The sequence below is a fragment of the Rhinoraja longicauda genome, chromosome 10 (genome assembly GCF_053455715.1).
Source record: "Rhinoraja longicauda isolate Sanriku21f chromosome 10, sRhiLon1.1, whole genome shotgun sequence".
Classification (NCBI taxonomy): domain Eukaryota; kingdom Metazoa; phylum Chordata; class Chondrichthyes; order Rajiformes; family Arhynchobatidae; genus Rhinoraja; species Rhinoraja longicauda.
The window spans coordinates 15,691,869-15,712,350 of NC_135962.1; the positions used below are offsets into that span (position 1 = coordinate 15,691,869).

Here is a 20,482-nt window from a genome sequence, read left to right on the forward strand (position 1 = left end):
TTATAGGGTACATATTGTCTGATAATATAAAGCAGCTGAGAGCAAATTTGCAGTCGATTTTGTGTCTCCTAAATTGCATTTCCACTATAATCAGAGAGAGATGCAAGGCAGGCAACAAATCACTGTCACATATTTTAGTTTTAGTTGTGGAGATACAGCGCAGAAACAGGCCCTTCAGCCCTCCGAGATCCCCACACACTAACAATATCCTACACACACTAGGGACAATTTACAATTTTACCAAGCCAATTAGCCTACAAACCTGTACCTGTTTGGAGTGTAGGACAAAACCGGCAGGCCCAGAGAAAACCCACGCAGGTCACAGGGAGAACGTCCAAACTCCATACAGACAACACCCGTAGTCAGGATCAAACCTGGTTCTCTGGCGCTGTAAGGCAGCAACTCTCCTGCTACGCCAGAGAGCCGTCCTCAACATTTTTTTAAAAATTGCATTATTATGGAATGCCACAATTTAGACCCTGCATTTCTACAGATAATTAAGTAGTCTGATCGAAATAATTTCCTCCCATGACAAATGAATTGCCCTCATCTTTGGCGGCTGAGATTGTGGTCCTTAATTGGTGTGATTGTGAACATTAAACATATTATAACAGTTCAGAATCACGGTATCCAGTTAAAGATTCTTCACTGGGCTTGTAGGGGAGGCTCTTGAAATATCTCAAGTGAGATCAAATCTTTTGTAATTTAACCTACACTGTAGATCCATAGGTTTAATGAAGAGTGAATACCCCATTACCTGTCATCATAGACTTCAAGTCTGTGGAGTACCACATGCCAAAGACATTACAAGTGTTCCCCAACCAGACACCATGGATGAACCGTGGGATCCAATCCCAGATGAAGTCCAAGTCTGTGGCATTCATGTCAAACAGTCTCGAGCAGTGCATGAAATGTACGTGTGATCTTTGCAAAGCTATCAAGGATGCCAAGAGAGAATTCTAGACCAAGCTAGAAGAAGAGTGTTTGAAGAAGAGAGGAGTGTTTCATTGTTATCTGTACTGGCAACGGAACAATGACATGCTTACGCAGCAGCACAACCGGCCTTTAAACACAATACACAAAGATAACATATAATAAACCAAAAAAGCAATCACTCAATAATGCTAATACTATTGCAAAAAATAACCTAAAGCTACATAGGTGGTCAGTGTTGTGTGGTGTTCAAGAGCTTTATGGTTGTTGGGAAGAAGCTATTCCTGAACCTTGCAGTCATGGTTTTCAGACCGTATATCTTCTTCCTGATAGTTGGAGCAAAAACAGTGCTTGGCCAATGTGCTATGGGCCTTTGATGATGCTGAATAGCTTTTTGAGGCAGGGTCTTCTATAGATCCCTACAATAGTGGAGAGTACAGTGCCTGTGATGGACTGGGCAATGTTTACCACTCTCTGTAATTTCCTTCACTCATGGGCATTCACGTGACCAAACCAAGAGTTGATGCAATCAGTCATTATGCTCTCTACTGTACACCTACAGAGATTCTGCCTGGGATCGACTCTCCAACCGCGGCCTGCGGACTTCAACATCGAGGAGCTCACTGTCTCGGGTAGAGACCGATGTCAGGAAGCTCCAAAGACGCAGAAGGTTGGACTAGCCCTGACCCAGGATTGATCGCCCGGTGCAGGGAGCTAAGATTCCCTCCCCCCCCACCCCACCCCACCCCCTCCCCCCACCCCCACCCCCCCCCCCCCCCCCCCGATGCGGGAACTAAGAAGGGAAGAGATTGATTTTTTTTTTGCCTTCCATCACAGTGAGGAATGTGGAGGAGTCACTGTGGTGGATGGTCATGTTAAAATGTATTTTGTGTGTTCTGTTGCTATTTATTGGTATGACTGTATGGCAAATGAAATTCCTCGAATGTTGCAAAACATACTTGGCTAATAAAGTATGATTATGATTATGATGATCATGATTATGATTCAAGAGAGTATTCATTGACATACCAAATCTACTCTATCTTCTAAGGAAGTAGAGGCATTGATGAGCTTTCGATATGATTGCATCAATGTGATAGGCCAAAAACAGATTTTCAGAGATAAGCATGGCCAGGAACTTGAAATTTACTTTTCTACCACCAACCCATCGATGAAGACATGTTTGTAGATCCTTGGCTTCACACTTCCAAAGTCAACAATCAACTCCTTGGTCTTGCTGACATTGAGAGCAAGATTGTTGTTCTGGCATCATTCAAGCAGATTTTTGATCTCCCTCCAATACTCTGACACATCGTTACCCATTATTCACCCAACAATGGTGGTGTCATCGGCAAATTCAAAGACGGCATTGGAATTATGTCTGGCCTATATGCAGACCTGAACCAGACATTTCCAGACTACTCACCAGTGTAGGGAACTGAGCACATGCCCCTGAGATGCAGGTGGTTATCGAGGAAGTAGTGTTGCCAATTTGTATTAATTATGATCTGCCGAAGAGGAAGTCCAGATTCAGTTTCATAGGGATGAGCAGAGACTCTGTTCTCCAGGTTTGATAACAAGTTTGGAGGGGATGATTATGTTGAATGCCTAGCTGTAGTCTATGAACAACAGCCTGACATATATGTTCATATTGTCCAGTACAGAGTGGAGAGCCAGCACGATTACATCCCCAATTATTCCATCGTGGAGGTGGGCAAATCGTAGAGGGCCCAGGTTCTTGCTAAGATTGGAGTTGATACGCGTCATAACCAAACAACCTCTCAAAGCACTGCAGCATCATGGACATTCAGTTGTCATTGAAGCATGTCACATGGGTCTTCTTGGGCACCAGTATTATTAAAACAGTTGGTATCTTCAGACCTTAGTAATGAGAGGTTAAAGATGTTTGCAAAACTCCAGCTGGTTGGACAACCTGGGTTTTAAGAATGTGGCCAGTTACACCATTAAGCTTTCTGAGGGTCCACCCACTTGAAGAATCTTCTGATGTCAGGCTCGGTGACTGCGATTACAATGCTATCAGGCGTTATGGAGCACCAAGAAGACACATTGGAAGTTCTCCCTTTCAAAGCAAGCATAGAATGCATTGAGCTCATCCGGGAGTGATACTTTGCTGTCGCTTGAGCTGCCACTTGGTTTTGCCTTGTAGGAAGTGATGGCCTCCAAACTCTGCCGCAGCTGCTACTCTAACCTTCAATCTATGGCAAGAATGTCTCTGCCTTTCTGATGGCCTTATCGAGGTCATACCTGGACTTCCCATATGAACCTGCCTTGCCAGATTTGTGATTCATACAAGGCTTCGGGTTGGGGAAACTGAAGTGCGAGGATAACCACACAGACACCAGTCAATTGTGATAAGGCTTGCATGCTATAACAGGCTACAAAGAAAAGCAAAGACATGTAGGAAAAAAACTGCAGATGTTGGTATAAATCGTAGACAAAAAATGCTGGAGTAACTCAGCGGGTCAGGCAGCATCTCTGGTGAGAAAAAAAGGGTGACGTTTCGAGACAAGACCCTCCTTCAGATTTATACCAGCATCTGCAGTTTTTTTCCTACACAAAGAAAAGCAAAATCAATTGTGATAAGGCTTGCTTGCTCTCACAGGCTACAAAGAAAAGTAACTGGCCTAGTTAGAGGTCCTAGGCATGTCCTCAGAACCTGCATGGACCAGTTGGCATGGGTATGAGGTTCATGTTTAACCTTTCCCTACTCCATTCTGAGGTTCACATCTGCTTAAGAAAGATCATTATCATCCTGATGCCAACGAAAAACAAAGTAGCCTGCCAAAGTGATGACCGTCCAATGGCTCAACATCCGCCACCATGAAGTACTTTGAGCGGCGACAATCAACACCAGCCTGCCAGACAGACTTGATCCACAGCAATTCACTGACTATCACAACAAGTCCATGGCAAATATCATCTCCCTATCCCTACATTTACCTGGAGGTAGAGGGTTGTTTTTCAGACAGGTCCTCTACAATGAGTGATGTGCCAAAGGGATTGGTGCTAGGTCCACTGTTGTTCATTATTTATAACAACGATCTGGAGCTGAATACAGGTGGCATAATTAGTAAGTTTGTAGATGATACTAAAATTGGTGGTAGGGTGGACGGTGAAGAAGGTTATCATGAAGAAGATTACAATGGGATTTTGATCATTAGGACCAATGGGAGCCAAAGAATGCAGATGAAGTTTAATTCAGATAAATGAGAGGTGTTACATTTTGGAAAGGTAAAAATGGACAAGACCAACATAGTAAATGCTTGGGCCCTGGAGAGTGTTGTAAAGAGACCTGGGGTGCTGATACATAGTTCCATAAAAATGGCCACTCAGGGCTGGTGAAGGATGTGTTTAGGCATGCTTGCCTTCATTGGTCAGTCTCTTGGGCACAGGAGCTGGGATGTCATGTTGCAACTGTACATGATGGCTGGAAGATCACACTGTGATTAATGTGTGCAGTTGTGGTTGCCTTGTTATAGGACGAGTGTCATTAAACGGGAAAGGGAAAATGGTTTGTGAAGATGTTATCTGTTTTAGAAAGTTTGAGTTATAAGAAGAGGCTGGATAGGCTGCATCATTTTTCCTTGGAGGGTAGGAGGCTAAGAAGCGACCATATGGAGGTTTATAAAATCATGAGATATGTAGAAAAGGTGAATAGTAAGTATTTTCCCCATGCTAGGGAAGTCTGAAACTAGAGGGTATGGGTTTAAGGTGAGAGGGGGAAGGTTTAAAAGGGCCCAAGGGCGCAGCATTGTTTTTTTTCCACTGAGAGAAGTGAATATATGGAACAAGCTATCATGGAAAGTGGTAGAGGTGGTTACAATTACCACACGTAAAAGACACGGGCAGGTATATGGATAGGAAAGACTTGGAGGTATATGCAGCAGGTGCAGGCAAGTGGGACAAGCTTCGTTAGTCAATTTGGTTGGCATGGACGTGCTGTATTGCTCAATGATTCCATGACTTTATGACTCATGGTGAAAGGAAGGAGAAAATCAGTATTAGTAGCTGCGTGATGACAGCAAGTGGAAATTTAGAGCTAAACTGACCATCATGAATAATGTCATCCAATATCAGATCAATGGTTTCTTTATTGTCATGTGTACCAGGTACGGCGAAATACATTTCTTGTAAACAGGTCTGCAAAACTATCCCCATACATAAGCACTATTGCCCCTGTCAGTACAGTTTGCACAGAACAGCCCATTGAGTCCATATGCAAAAGGCACCATTTTGACACCATTTTACAGTCCCAGCTGGTGCTGGCCACAAAGCCCATTGCCGCCTCCATTTCTGTTGTCCCGCAATCTAATGTCCCTCTGCATGCCTGGCCCTCTTCAGCCCTCGTTCCCCAGGGGGCGCCTCCCACAGCCGACCGTGGAAGATATAACCTCCCCGATACTTCTCACTAGGTTCTTTGTCCAACGTTCGCCGCTGTCTCCTTCCACCCTCTTCCGATTCCCAATCCATGGGACGAGCAATCGACTTTTCTCAGGTTAACAGGCTGTAACCGGTGGAGTACCACAGGTGGTTGGGCCCCTGCATTTCAGGTTAACAATTTGTTTGAGAAAACCAGACGTCATCTTTTCAAGAAAAGTGCTGGAGTAACTCAGCGGGTCAGGCAGTATCTCTGGAGAACATGGATTGGTTACATTTCAATTCGGGATCTACATTGCTCTAAGATGCAGACAACTACCAATCATCTTGCATTATAAAAGGATCCATGATGGTAAGCTTACCATTGTCACTTAACTTAGCTCCAGGCAACTGCAATCTATGTGTGAATGGTGAATTCTTAATCTCGTATTAAGATCATTGCAAAATGTTCTTCTTCAGTCTGAAGAAGGGTCTCGACCCGAAACGTCACCCATTCCTTCTCTCCCGAGATGCTGCCTGACCTGCTGAGTTACTCCAGCATTTTGTGAATAAACACCTTCGATTTGTACCAGCATCTGCAGTTATTTTCTTATATTATATTGCAAAATGTACTGTCTGAGACGTCAAAACAAAGAGTTCAAGCAAAAACATTGAGAGAACTGGTTAAATTAAGCAAACATGTTATTTGTGTGGTTAGCTTAGGTGAATATTTTTGGATATTTTATTTATTTCACAATCACATTTCACTAAGCGAAGTTGCAGATAGACATTATCTAAAGTCAAAATGAATAAAGCGTTCTACTTAAATTTACAAATTATTACAGAACTTTTTAAGCGGTTTTCCCAATTCGATAAAAGTATCGTTCAATATGGTGTAAATCTAGTGATTGATTAGCTTTCCATTGGCTGTATGAGGCTGGAAATATCAGCTTCTATTTCCAAACACAACGCCAATTTTTTCTTCCAGTAGTTTTGTTCAGATATTTAATAATTTAGAACTTTTTACTGCACACATTGTAATTCTGCCATTAGGAATATGAATAATCTGCCATTAGGAATATTCTGATACAACACAATCATATCTCCACAAGTACTGACCAAAGTGTAGAGGTATGCTGGGCATGAAGTAATCCAAACACGTTACCACCTCTATTCTCATTTAGTGATCAAGAAAATAGAATAATTTGTACAACAATTTGCAAATCCTTCACCTCCTCATTGAGAAAGATAAGGGCTGCAGGCAGATAAGAACACTCAGGCATCTGCCGCTTCCTCTCCAAGTTACCCACCATCAGTCTTTAAAATATGTAGCAATTCTGTGTCATTGGGTCCAAAATCCTGGCATTCCCAACACACCAACTTTGTGGGAGTACCTTTGCCAAAAGCATTCCAGTGGTTCAAGTAGGTGGCTCACCACCATCTTCTCAAAGTCAATTGAGGATGGGTAATAAATGCTGGCCTTTCCAGCTACACTCCCATTCTGTCAATCAACAAATCAAACTCAGATGCTTACAGCAATGCAGTAACTATCTGGAAATAGTCTTTCAGTCAATAGAGTTGTTGCATATTTTCAAATATCATTTATTTCCAAGTACCATCAATCAAACCATTTGGACATTTATTCACAAAATGCTGGAGTAACTCAGCAGGTCAGGCAGCATCTCTGGAGAGAAGGAATGGGTGACGTTTCGGTTCGAGACCCTTTCTTCAGACTGATGTCAGGGGGGGCAGGACAAAGGAAGGAGATAGGTGGAAACAGGAAGATAGAGGGAGATCTGGGAAGGAGGAGGGGAAGAGAGGGACAGAGGAACTACCTAAAGTTGGAGAAGTCGATGTTCATACCACTGGGCTGCAAGCTGCCCAGGCGAAATATGTGCTGTTCCTCCAATTTCCGGTGGGCCTCACTATGGCACTGGAGGAGGCCCATGACAGAAAGGTCAGACTGGGAATGGGAGGGGGAGTTGAAGTGCTCGGCCACCGGGAGATCAGTTTGGCCAATGCGGACCGAGCGTTCATTTGGACATGTTAAGTTCAATAGAAATGCTTTATTTCAAGTACACAGGTGGTGTGAATGGAATTTACAAAATTCCCTCTCTGTAGCTGTGCAATCTTGATATGTTTCACATTATCCTGAGATTGCTGAATCATCTTTCAACTGTACAAATTATGGCTTTCCAGACACTGCATTTATAGAATTTCAGAAAAGGTCTCAGAATTTTCTCGCAGTGGCATGAGTCATGGCACAACTATCTACAAAGCCTGTACTGACCTGGCAAAAACAAGCTAAAACCACCCTGATCTGAATTAGTATACAAGAATTGCTGGAATTGCAGATGGTGATGAAGGCTGCCAAAGGATCCAGCAGGATATAGATCAGTTACAGGTACGGGCGGAAAAGCAGCTGGTGAAGGATAATCCATGCATGTATGAGGTGTTGCAGTTTGGGGAGAGTATAACCTTACAATACAATACAATACAATATCTTTTATTGTCATTGTACAAGTACTACGAGATTTTTGAATGTCGCTTCCATATCGATGCTATCAAATATATAAATAAATCACGGCAAAAATGAAAACAACAAAGGCAAACAAAAGGGGGGAACAAGGTAAAGTGCAAAAAAGGTTCATGCAGGGGTCAGTTGTGCCAGATGACCCTGAGGGCAGAGACAGATCATGGGGGGCACTCAGCAGGTGCGATTCAGAGCAGTTATAGCTCTATGAATAAAGCTGTTTCTTAGGCTGGATGTGCAGGCAAAGGCCTTGTAACGTCTGGCCGATGGAAGTAGTTCAAACAGACGGTGGCATGGGTGTGTGGAGTCCTTGTGGATGCTGGTGGCTTTCCTGAGGCAGCATGCCTTGTAGATGTCCTCCAGGGCTGGCAGCTGTGTCCCAATGATCCTTTGCGCTCTGCAGATGACCCGCTGAAGAGCTTTCCTGTCCGCTGCCGTGCAGCTGAGATACCACACATAGATGCCGTATGTCAGTATGCGCTCTGCAGTGCAGCGGTAGAAGGTCATCAGGAGAAGGCCTTAATAGCAATATGCTTAACAAAGATCTTGCGGTCCAAGTCCAGAGCTCCTTTAAAGTAACAACAAAAGTGGATAGAGTGGTAAAGAAGGTGTAGTATATACTTACCTTCATCAGTTGCTGCACTGAATATATGATTCACGATGTCATGATTTATAAAAGTTTGGTAACACCACACTTAGAGAATTGTGTACAATTCTGGTCACACATTACAGAAAGGCTTTAGAGAGGGTGCGGAGACATTTAGCAGGATATTGCCTGCATTAAGATAGTATTAACCATAAGGCGAAGTTGGACAAACTTGGATTGTTTTCCCTGAAGCATTGGAGGTTGAAATAATGAAAGGCATAGATAGGATAGACTATTTGAACCTCCCCCCACCCCCCAGGTGAAAATGTCAAAGACTGGCGGGCATAGCTTTAAAGTGAGAGGAGGAAAGTTTAAAGATGACTAGACGACTCGTGGACCCATTGGGTTCCCGTTGTTACTAAAGGTTCTTTAGTAACTTGTCAGTTTCTTTGTTGAACTAAATTAAGGCGCATGTTGCAATCAATAGCGCTTGAACAATTGGTTAAGCAGAAAGCAGCCAAAACGGTACACGATAGCGCAACAATTTGAGCGAAACACCACCCGTGGACCCGTTGGGTTCCCGTTCTGACAGCCCCAGGGCCGGGGGCGGGCGAGGGGGGAGAAGAAAGGGGAGAGGGAGCCACTCCCCCGGCCCTGGGCGGCCATCGCAGCGGCCAGCAGCAGGAGAGCATCCGCAAGACGCTGCCCCATGTTCATCCTGCCGGCGGCCATCTTCTTTGACCTTCTCTCTGCCGCCGCGCTGCGCCACGGGAGGAAGGTCAGGCACAGGACATGCCAGGATGGGCACCGGTCTACCCGGCACTGCTGCGCAGGCGAGCCGCCACCGAGCCCGGCAACCTTCCCCCAACTGCACACACGCGGATACACGTTGGGTTCCCGTTGTGATGCAAGATGAACACGGAAGTATTAGATCAAAATGGCGATGTTTATTTTATGGGGATGTGTCCAAAATACGGCCAAACTGGTACACAAGAGGGCAACAATTTGAATAAAACTTGATACTGCACACCGCAGGCGAATGGTGAGTAAGGTGTCGCTAAAATTGTTATGCTACCATGTATTGTTTTGGCTGTATTTCGGGAATGTACATAGATACATATATATACAAGATGAAACTTTTAATGCCTCAACCAATTGGGCATTACGGGGCTGGCAAAGAAGAGGGCCATTCAATCCGCAAGCGAAGCCGCAGAGAAAGCCACTAGATGGCTTTGGATTAAGAGGGCTGATCTATGGGCTGTTGCTGTTGGGACGCAAGTCAGGGCCTGATCAACCCTGGCTGGGTCGCCTGGGCGAGGATGTCTGATGTTGTGAGACCCGAAACACCCGATGACCCCAGGTCACATCACTGAGGATGCGTCCCAGTGCATCCAGAAGATGTATCTTGTGTCTTGTGTTCTTTTTTTTCTTCTATGACTGCTATGTAGTTTCGTTCGGTACTTCGGTACCGAACGACAAATAAAGCTCTGTTATACCTGTTATGTATCTTGCACATACAGATGTACGGGGCAATTTTTTTCCCCACAGTGGGCAGATATCTGGAGTGCACTGCCAATGATGGGAGTGGAAGTAGACATGATAGTAGTGTTTTTCGTTGGTAAGGGTATACATCAATCAATATGTAGGAAGGAACTGCAGATGCTGGTTTAAGTCTGAAGAAGGGTCTTGATCTGAAACATCACCCATTCCGTCCCTCCAGAGATGCTGCCTGTCCCGCTGAGTTACTTCAGCTTTTTGTGTCTATCTTTGACATCAATCAATGTCAGTGTCCCTCAAACCTCTGTCACAGGGAAGATTGGTTAAAAGAGAAATGCCTGGCATCATAGCTGTAAAGAGTGTGAGGAAAGGAAAGGGAAAATTACCTTCTCCTGAAAGCCACTTTCCCTCATGCAAAACATATGGAATTTCTGCAGATGTGCCAAGTCCAACACTGAATTACTGAGTTACCCCTCAGATGCTGTCAGAGATCATCTTTAAATCAAGGGATTGTTACTGTTGCCACTGACTAACTTATATATTCAAGGGAATATCACTATGCCTTGCTTATGTTTTCAGTGTCTATGCCTTTTATCCTCAGTATCAGTGCAGCAGATCGAACCAGGTAAATCCAGCTGTGCTGCATAGAACAGAATTGAATATACCAGATGGTGTCTGACAATCACCCTCTCCAACTGCAGCCCTTTGTCTTCCCACCTCTTTGAGATAAAGCCTAAAATGCCATTTGTCGTTTTGATTCGCTTTTATTGACCTCTATATATGTGGATAGCTAAATCCCTTTGTTCTTCCACAGTTTCCAATGCCCTTCCTATTAGAAAATATTCTGATTCAGCTTTGTTAAATGCAGATCTTATATTTTCCTCGCATTTAACTCCATCTGTCACATTTCAACCCATTAACTTGATATGTATGTGGCATCATGGAATGGCCTATTCTGACCTCCCCACACAAAAAATATCTATATTTTTTTAAAAATAATAATAATATATATATTTTTAAAGCTTGTCAATTCAATACATGTTTATCCATTTGCCTGCCTAATTCTGATATATCCATCACCAGTTTCTCTTAATTTCTAGCAGTCATGTCGTATAAAATTGCTGTCATATTGCACGTCTAAACTCAAAGATATTTAGTATCAAAATTAAACTTCGACAGGGCAAACTTGACTAATTACTCATCAAAGCATGTGAACTATCAACCAGTCTGTAACAAAAGTGTCATGTGGCTTTTTTCATTAGTTTATTTAAAATCTGTAAAATGGCACGTTAAATATAGATTGATAATGGAGTCTTCTGCAGTGCTTTTGGCCTTGGAGAAGGTTTGTTCACTGAAATGCCATGGATAAAATATTCCATTTATCACTGTCTCTTCGTACTAAAAGTGTTAAATTCTCCCAACTCAGTATTAAACGCACTGTGATATCCAAACCGTGCAGGAACGTAATCCAAGTTGATTTTTCAGCAAAAAAGAGAAATTAACTTGTGTCAGCTATTATACTTTTTCTGCCGGGTACAAGGCGTCTCTGCGCATTACTTACATTCTTTATTTCGAAAACCAGGCATGCAATCTTAATTTTACCTCAATTGTCCTCAGATTGCCGACTTTGTTGGGGCTTCGACCCCCTCCAGCCACGGCCCAGGATGACATTCAATAGAGCACCTGATCATCTGTACAATTTTCTAACGGGACGCACATGCCTTTGTTTACGACGTGTCCACATATTTATTCATTCGCGTTATTTGATTCCACAAAGGGGCGTTAGCACCCAAACGCCAGTAAACTCAGATTCCGTGCCAAAAGCACGAACGTTGACCGGGATGCTCATTCTGATTGAACTGCACTGCAAAAAAGGGACCGCAAGTTGCAAAGCGCGTTTTGAAGTCGTCCGGCCAGGGTAAATGAAAGGACAAGCACATCCGTCGCTGAAATCATATGAACGCTGATCCAATATCGGATCCCGAGCTCCCACACTTCATTCCCAAGGTCCATTTGCGTTTCAGATCCCGGGACTGCAGGAGGAATTGGCTGGGTGGGCATGGTTTATTTTAGAGCAGAGCTCAGCCAGTGGAACAATGCATCGGGGCGTGGGGGGATTTGTCGGCTTCCAGTGAACTGACAGAGCGCCAGGTTGGTCGGGTTACATCGCCAATCGATTGGCAACCTTTGCTGTGCCCAAATGCCCGGGACGTCCCGCCAGCTCCTGGCTGATCGACAGCCAAAGGCGACCTATCCAACTGGGAGCGGCAGGGCAGGTCACGCCAATCGGTGGGCTGGCTGCGGGGAGGAGTGGGCGGGACAGTGGGATTTCTCCCTCCCTCCTTCTCTCCCTCCCTCCTTCCCTCCCTCCCCAGTCCTCAGGTTAAGCCGAACCGCAGGTGGAGACGGATGCGAGCAGAGGAGCGGCGCTGCCGCCACCGCCACTCCTTTGCCCTTCCCTCCTCCCCATGGAGCAGCTCAGATCCGTGTTCATCAGGTCACCCTCCTCTGCCGCAGCCCACTGCTCCTCCTCCTCCTCCTCCTCCTGCACAGCGGCGGGGAAAGAAGAGGGTGAGGATGGGGATAAGGATAGGGCGTCGCAGGAAGCCTGGCAACAGCAGCAGCAACAGCAGCAGCAGGAGGAAGAGGCGGAGGAGGAGGAGGAAGATGAGCAGCAACAACCCACCGCTGACCTGTACTGGACGGCCGTCTTCGAGTATGAGGCGAGCGCCGAGGACGAGCTCAGCCTGTGCAAGGGCGACGTGGTGGAGGTGCTCTCCAAGGTAGGTTGGCGGCGAACCCCGTTATCCAACGCGGGGTGGTCGGAGCAAACACAAGGGTCCCTTGTGGCAGTTGAAATACATCAAGATATATATATATATAATCTCTATATAATGTACATATATAAAAGAGTTGACCATTTCCATTTGAGGTACGCTCCCCTCTCCCTGCATTGTATCCCTTAATCTCAAGTGAAAACTGGCATTTCTTTTATTTGTTCCAGAGAGAGTCAGCACTGATTTGCGAAGGTTTTGTCAGGCATTATGAAATGGAAAGCATTTCGTATTTCCAAGAAGACAGGTAATGGTCGGAAGAGACTGTGATAAAGTTGAAGCTCTGGAGGGATAATTTATTGATCTGGTGAAGAATTGACTGACCGACTGATAGGAGACGCAGGATGGACATGTGCTGTAATTGTCACAATGTGCTCACAAAAGGATCTCGATGGGACTGCAACTATATAGTCCATTCCACATATTCAACACGGGTCACAGACAGAAAATGCTGAAGTAACTCAGCGGGACAGGCAGCATTTCTGGATAGAAGGAATGGGTGACGTTTTGGGTGGAGACCCTTCAGACTGAGAGTCAGGGGAGTGGGAGACACAGAGGGTAAAGAGTGAAAATGAGAGATCAAAGGGGACAATCAAGGGAAATGTAGAATAGATCATTGGTAGCGAAAGGTGACAACGAGGCTTACAAAGATAAAATGTAATCAGGAGGGCAGTCAGACTGGTTGGAGAACTAGGATAGGGGAGGGATGGAGAGAGAGAGGGAAAGCAAGGGTTACTTGAAGTTAGAAAAGTCAACATTCATACTGCTGGGTTGTAAGCTGCCCAAGTGAAATATAAGGTGCTGTTCGTCCAATTTGTGTTGGGCTTCACTCTGACAGTGGAGGAGGCTCAGGACAGAAAGTGTGGGTTACTGATTCTGGTGATCCTGCCACCAGAAGCCAGTTGCTATTTCCTGATCATGATCCTTCTGTATGGCTGTGCAGGCACAAGGCAGGTGGGGATGCGTGTCACCATTCAACAACACTCTTCCGGTGGAGGCTAATTGTGGCTCAAAATGTTCAATTAGCTTGTAGAGCACAAAAGCTATTTCCTGAGGAAAATGGCAACTGATAACCACAAACTTAACATATACAACTTTGATCAGAGAACAAATATCCAGATTTTTATGACACAATAGACAATAGGTGCAGGAGGAGGCCATTCGGCCCTTTGAGCCAGCACCGCCATTCAATGTGATCATGGCTGATCATTCCCAATCAGTACCCCGTTTCTGCCTTCTCCCCATACCCCCTGACTCCACTATCCGTAAGAGCTCTATCTAGCTCTCTCTTGAATGCATTCAGAGAATTTGCCTCCACTGCCTTCTGAGGCAGAGAATTCCACAGATTCACAACTCTCTGACTGAAAAAGTTTTTCCTCATCTCAGTTCTAAATGGCCTACCACTTATTCTTAAACTGTGGCCCCTTGTTCTGGACTTCCCCCAACATTGGGAACATTTTTCCTGCCTCTAACATGTCCAACCCCTTAATAATCTTATACGTTTCGATAAGATCTCCTCTCATCCTTCTAAATTCCAGTGTATACAAGCCTAGTCGCTCCAGTCTTTCAACATATGACAGTCCCGCGATTCCGGGAATTAACCTAGTAAACCTACGCTGCACGCCCTCGATAGCAAGAATATCCTTCCTCAAATTTGGAGACCAAAACTGCACACAGTACTCCAGGTGCGGTCTCACGAGGGCCCTGTACAACTGCAGAAGGACCTCTTTGCTCCTATACTCAACTCCTCTTGTTATGAAGGCCAACATTCCATTGGCTTTCTTCACTGCCTGCTGTACCTGCATGCTTCCTTTCAGTGACTGATGCACTAGGACACCCAGATCTCGTTGTACGTCCCCTGTTCCTAACTTGACACCATTCAGATAATACTCTGCCTTCCTATTCTTACCACCAAAGTGGATAACCTCACACTTATCCACATTAAACTGTATCTGCCATGCATCCGCCCACTCACACAACCTGTCCATGTCACCCTGCAACCTCATAGCATCTTCCTCACAGTTCACACTACCACCCAGCTTTGTATCATCTGCACATTTGCTAATGGTACTTTTAATCCCTTCATCCAAGTCATTAATGTATATTGTAAATAGCTGCGGTCCCAGCACCGAGCCTTGCGGTACCCCACTAGTCACCGCCTGCCATTCTGAAAGGGACCCATTTATCCCCACTCTTTGCTTTCTGTCTGTCAACCAATTTTCTATCCATGTCAGTACCCTATCTCCAATGCCATGTGCTCTAATTTTGCCCACTAATCTCCTATGTGGAACCTTGTCAAAGGCTTTCTGAAAGTCAAGGTACACCACATCCACCGGCTCTCCCCTGTCAATTTTCCTAGTTACGTCCTCAAAGAATTGCAGAAGATTAGTCAAGCATGATTTCCCCTTTGTAAATCCATGCTGACTCGAAACAATCCTGTTACTACTATCCAAATGCTCCGCAATTTCGTCTTTTATAATTGACTCCAGCATCTTCCGCACCACTGATGTCAGACTAACTGGTCTATAATTTCCAGTTTTCTCTCCCTCCTTTCTTAAAAAGTGGGACAATATTAGCTATCCTCCAATCCACAGAAACTGATCCTGAATCTATAGAACATTGGAAAATGATCACCAATGCATCCACAATTTCTAGCGCCACCTCCTTAAGTACTCTGGGATGCAGACCATCAGGCCCTGGGGATTTATCAGCCTTCAGTCCCATCAGTCTACCCAACACCATTTCCTGCCTAATGTGGATTTCCTTCAGTTCCTCCGTCACCCTAGGATCTCTGGCCACTAGAACATCTGGGAGATTACTTGTATCTTCCTTAGTGAAAATCGTTGGTGTCAAAAGAATATTGATGGAACCATTTGGTTACAATGTTAATTAACATAATGAATGGATAGAACTCTTCTAAATTAATTTTTACTTTAGAGGTGAAGCATAAGTTAAAGTCCAAAGACAGAGGGCTGAAAGTGGTTCTCTTAAATCCACTAGAATTTGTTATGGGAATGTACAGAAAATAATGGAATGCTGATAGAGATTTTGAATAAGAGGGTTAGAAGCTATGCTTAAGCTATCGACTGTTCTGTGTAGGAAGGAACTGCAAATGCCGGTTTAAATCGAAGATAGATGCAAAAAGCTGGAGTAACTCAGCGGGACAAGCAGCATCTCTGGAGAGAAGGAATGGGTGATGTTTTGGGTTTATCCGATCCCCAATCAGATAAACCTGAACCATCACCCATTACTTCTCTCCAGAGATGCTGCCCGTCCTGCTGAGTTATATTGACAGTTCTGATCAGACCACAGCTGGAATACAACAGAACTTTCTGGAAGCTATTTTGGGAATGACACATTGGGCTTAGAGGGAGTGGACCATTATTTAATGACTCTTGTCTGGATTTCTTGAAGTGCTCGTTGAGATTTGTGAATTAGGATTGTTGTTTCTGGTATTTCAAAGATCAAGTGATAATTTAATTTAAATATTGAGGAAAAATGATGTTGGCCATTAATAACACATATCTCTTTCCCCCCCTTCCCCCTCCCCATTCCTTATTTAGTAAAACTATGACGATCTTTTACCTCACTGTTACCTGCCTGTACTACTCGGTTACAAATATCCCAAATATTTTCCTTCTTGACCAGTTTATAACCATGCATGAAACAATCCATACCTCTTCTAGAGCTTCTGTTATCCAGCCAAAATGACTTGCCTGTCAATTGACTCTATTCCATCCATCTTTTACAGGGATGGCATCTCATCCATCTCCCACATTGTTACCATTAAAAGATCCTTGGGTTACATTTTTGGTTCTCTCTTTCTCACTCATATATTGTATTTGGCAACATCATCTGAAAACATGTCAGACACGGTGGCGCAGCGGTAGAGTTGCTGCCTTACAGCAAATGCAGCGCCGGAGACTCAGGTTCGATCCTGACTATGGGCGCCGTCTGTACGGAGTTTGTACGTTCTCCCCGTGCCCTGCGTGGGTTTTCTACGAGATCTTCGGTTTCCTCCCACACTCCAAAGACGTGCAGGTTTGTAGGTTAATTGACTGGGTAAATGTAAAAATTGTCCCTAGTGTGTGTAGGATAGTGTTAATGTGCGGGGATCGCTGGGCGGCGCGGACTCGGTGGGCCGAAGGGCCTGTTTCCACGCTGTATCTCTAAAATCTAAAAAAAAATCCACAGGTGAACAAATAACATCGAGCTGTACCTCATCACAGCTTCACTCAACTTCCCCATGGCAAATTCCCCATAAGCCTGATGAAAGGTCCTGACCTGAAACGTCCCCTACTTCTTTTCTCCAGTTTAGTTTATTACTCTTGTCACGTGTATTGAAGTTCAGTGAAAAGCTTTTGTTATGTGCTATTCACTCAAAGAAAAGACGATACTGCTCGGATTTCTGAAGGGCCCTATTCTCTCTCTCTCTCTCTCTCTCTCTCTCGATACCCGGCCTTGTTCCATTAATGTACTTCAATCTATCTCTGGGTTTTCCTCATCCATATCTACCATGTCTATCCCAAACCCCTTTTGCCCTCCTGATTTTCTTCCTGAGATCCTCAGTCTCTTGGTCTCCTCCAGGGATACATTTGATCACAACTGCCTTATACCTGACCAGAGCCTTTTTCTGTCTGGAGCCTCAATTTATCTTGTTATCCAGGAGATTCTTTCCTTACTCCTTGCATCCTCCCTTCTTCCCCCCCCCCCCCCCCCCCATGCCCCTGTTCTCCACCGGGACATACACCTATTTCTCCCCTACCCATCCTCCTCCACCTACATTCTTTCCTCTGCCTTGATAATTCACAACTCTTCAATCATATCATATCATATATATACAGCCGGAAACAGGCCTTTTCGGCCCTCCAAGTCCGTGCCGCCCAGCGATCCCCGTACATTAACACTATCCTACACCCACTAGGGACAATTTTTACATTTACCCAGCCAATTAACCTACATACCTGTACGTCTTTGGAGTGTGGGAGGAAACCGAAGATCTCGGAGAAAACCCACGCAGGTCACGGGGAGAACGTACAAACTCCTTACAGTACAGCACCCGTAGTCAGGATCGAACCTGAGTCTCCGGCGCTGCATTCGCTGTAAAGCAGCAACTCTACCGCTGCGCTACCGTGCCGCCCTTTTGCCTTGAACCTTTTTTCCTTCTTTGGCCCTTTTCCAGCCATCTGCCTATCAAAACCTCCCTCGCCTGTGTTCACCTATTACCTGCCACGCTTTGTTCTGCCCAACCTCTCTTCCATCTTTTGCTCCTACCCTCAACCCCACCCCCCACAATCAGTCTGAAGAAGGGTCCCAATCCAAAACTCCACCTATCCATATTCTTCTGGGATGCTGCCTGACCTGCTGAGTTATTCCAGCACTTTGTGTCTTTTTTCCCCCCTTAATCTGACCTCCCTTGTCTTTCCACAAACACTAAATATTGCAAAATGAAGAAACAAGGAACTGCTGATGCAGTTTATACCAAAGGTAGACACAAAGTGCTGGAGCAACTCAGCGGATCAGGTAGCATCTCTGTAGAAAAAGGATGGGTGATGTTTCGAGGTGTGGCTGAATAATGAATGTATGCAATGATTTGGCATTCTGATTTCTGCTATTCCTGTAACTGTGAGATAAGATTGCAGTTTTGGTCTTGGGCAACTTTTGAAACCTTCCATGTTAACAGCTGATACTGATAAACTCTTGAACAGAATTGACAAAAAAATTACTACTATTATTGTGACATGAGAACATAAGAAATAGGCCATGCAGCCCCTTAACGCTGCACCATTAACTAAGATAATGTGTGACCTGATCTTCGTCTCTACTCCATTTCATGCTGTTTATCTCTCTCAGTCTTGGTTATTTTCAATGACTCCGTGTCTGCAGCTCTTTGACTTGTAGAATTCCAAGGATTTTGCAACACCGAGCAAAGAAATTCTTTCTGGTCACAGTCTTAAAGGGCAACTGCTTATTTTAAAACAGTATTCTTGGTCTAGATTTCCTGATGAGGGGAAAAATAAATCTCGGCATCAATCCTGTCAATCCCTGCCTCCTTCAGCATCTATTTTGTCCACAAATTTTATTGCTGTTTCTTCTGTTAGTTTTGTTATCGATGACAGTGTAATAATTAAGTTCTCCTTGTGCAGGCAAGGTTTTACTCAGATCAATTTGATTTTTTTGTATGATTATTTTGAACTGAATGCTAATTATTTGTCAGTTTTCTTTCCTTACATTCTGTGTACCTTTTTCAATTGTATAGTCTCTGGAGCATAGGTTTAGCAAAATTTCAAGCAAAGAGTAATCTCTCAGAGAATCAGAACTATTGAAGTAAGAATGGATATTTGTCTTGAGTTATTCCATTGTTTATAGCAATGTGCAGCAGACAATTAATTATCCAAACAATTATATTGGCAAGCATTCCTTGTGCAAGAGAGATCATGGGGGTGCAGTTTGAATTACTTATCTGTTCTACGTTCACCCACCTAACCAAAGATGGTAATAGGAATGAACAATTTGTCTCATTGTGTGCGACCAATCTCAATTTGGCAGCTGTAAGATTAATGCATAAAGCCTCCGGGCTACCAAGGGATTATGTATTGTCCAGGGTTATTGTTCCTGAACACTTGTAAAAATCAATTGCTCATGTGGATTTCTGGAGGAGAACAGGGCTGAGTTTGGCTATGATTTTACAATCAAAGCAAGCAACTGCTATTCATTCTTCAAGGTGGAACCTTAATAATGGGTACGTGGTTAGGAAATAATTAAGAATGTTGAACTATTCTCAAGGTTAAGCAAGATTTGAAAGACAGAATGCTTGTCCTGTTTTTTGAAGGTGATGCTTCTCGTTACATTTATTGCCCATTAATTCCCCCTCTACTCTCAACATGCATACAAAACATAATCTAAGTCAGTCCTATAGTCATGTTTTCTCTGATCTAAATATAATGTTCACCAATTAAATTCCACAGATGTCACTAGATTCTCTATATATTTGGCAAGTTCTTTTGGCATGACTTGCAATGTTGTGGGTCTCCTTTTTAAAATTCTAACATTCAGTAAAACTAGGCGAGATAATGCTGCTCCAGATCCCTGGGTTCAATCCTCACCTCACTGCTTTGTGGAGGTTGCATGTTCACCCCATGACCATTTTGGTTTATTCCACCATCCCAAAGATGTGACTGGAATCATTGGTTGCAGTTTTGGTAACCTGTTATTATCAACCTGTTAGGGTTGGTGATAACAAAAGAGTTAAGGGGAATTAATGGGCATGTGTAAATTGCAGGAGAATAAACTGCAGGGTTACGGGGAAACAAGGGGATGGAAAATAGGATTGGTGAATAGTGGTATTGGGAGCTGGATGGACCAAATGGGCTGAATGGCCTCTCTTTGTGTCTGGCAAGTATGAAAACTGCCACTTGGCTTATTCCTTTTCTCTTATAATTAGTACATCTGTTTTGTTTCAAAAAAGTGCCTCTGTTTGAGGTTACCCTCAGTTGTTGCAAAAGTTTAAACGTAGGCAATGCTGAAGTCTGTAATATAGCACAAAGTGGAATGAGATATTCTAATTCTTATTTCTACAATTTTAGCATCAATCCACTGAGCAAACTTTGTTAGAATAATTTAAAGAATAATTTAACAGAACATCAGCTAAAAATTGGCTTCTGGTGTCCATTCAGTTAATTCCTGGAGTTGCTTCAGATCATTTCTATATCTATAATAGAG

General features: G+C 44.0%; 2 protein-coding genes across 3 annotated transcripts in view; one reads left to right on the forward strand and one right to left on the reverse strand.

Moving 5' to 3' along the window:
• The window catches only part of pcnx1 (pecanex 1), a 224,476-nt gene extending 212,329 nt beyond the window's left edge, over positions 1-12,147 (reverse strand). Inside the window, exon 1 of the mRNA XM_078406252.1 lies at positions 11,529-12,147. Coding sequence (XP_078262378.1) covers positions 11,529-11,597 — 69 coding nt within the window. The 5' untranslated portion in view covers positions 11,598-12,147. The remainder of the gene's footprint in view (positions 1-11,528) is intronic.
• Positions 12,148-12,350: 203 nt separating this feature from the next.
• map3k9 (mitogen-activated protein kinase kinase kinase 9) overlaps positions 12,351-20,482 on the forward strand; it is a 73,156-nt gene continuing 65,024 nt past the window's right edge. For both annotated transcript variants that reach the window (XR_013547766.1, XM_078407119.1), the window contains exon 1: positions 12,351-12,709. Coding sequence is in view for 1 of the 2 variants with exons in the window: in XM_078407119.1 (XP_078263245.1) it covers positions 12,395-12,709 (315 nt within the window). In the remaining variant the exon portion in view is untranslated. The remainder of the gene's footprint in view (positions 12,710-20,482) is intronic.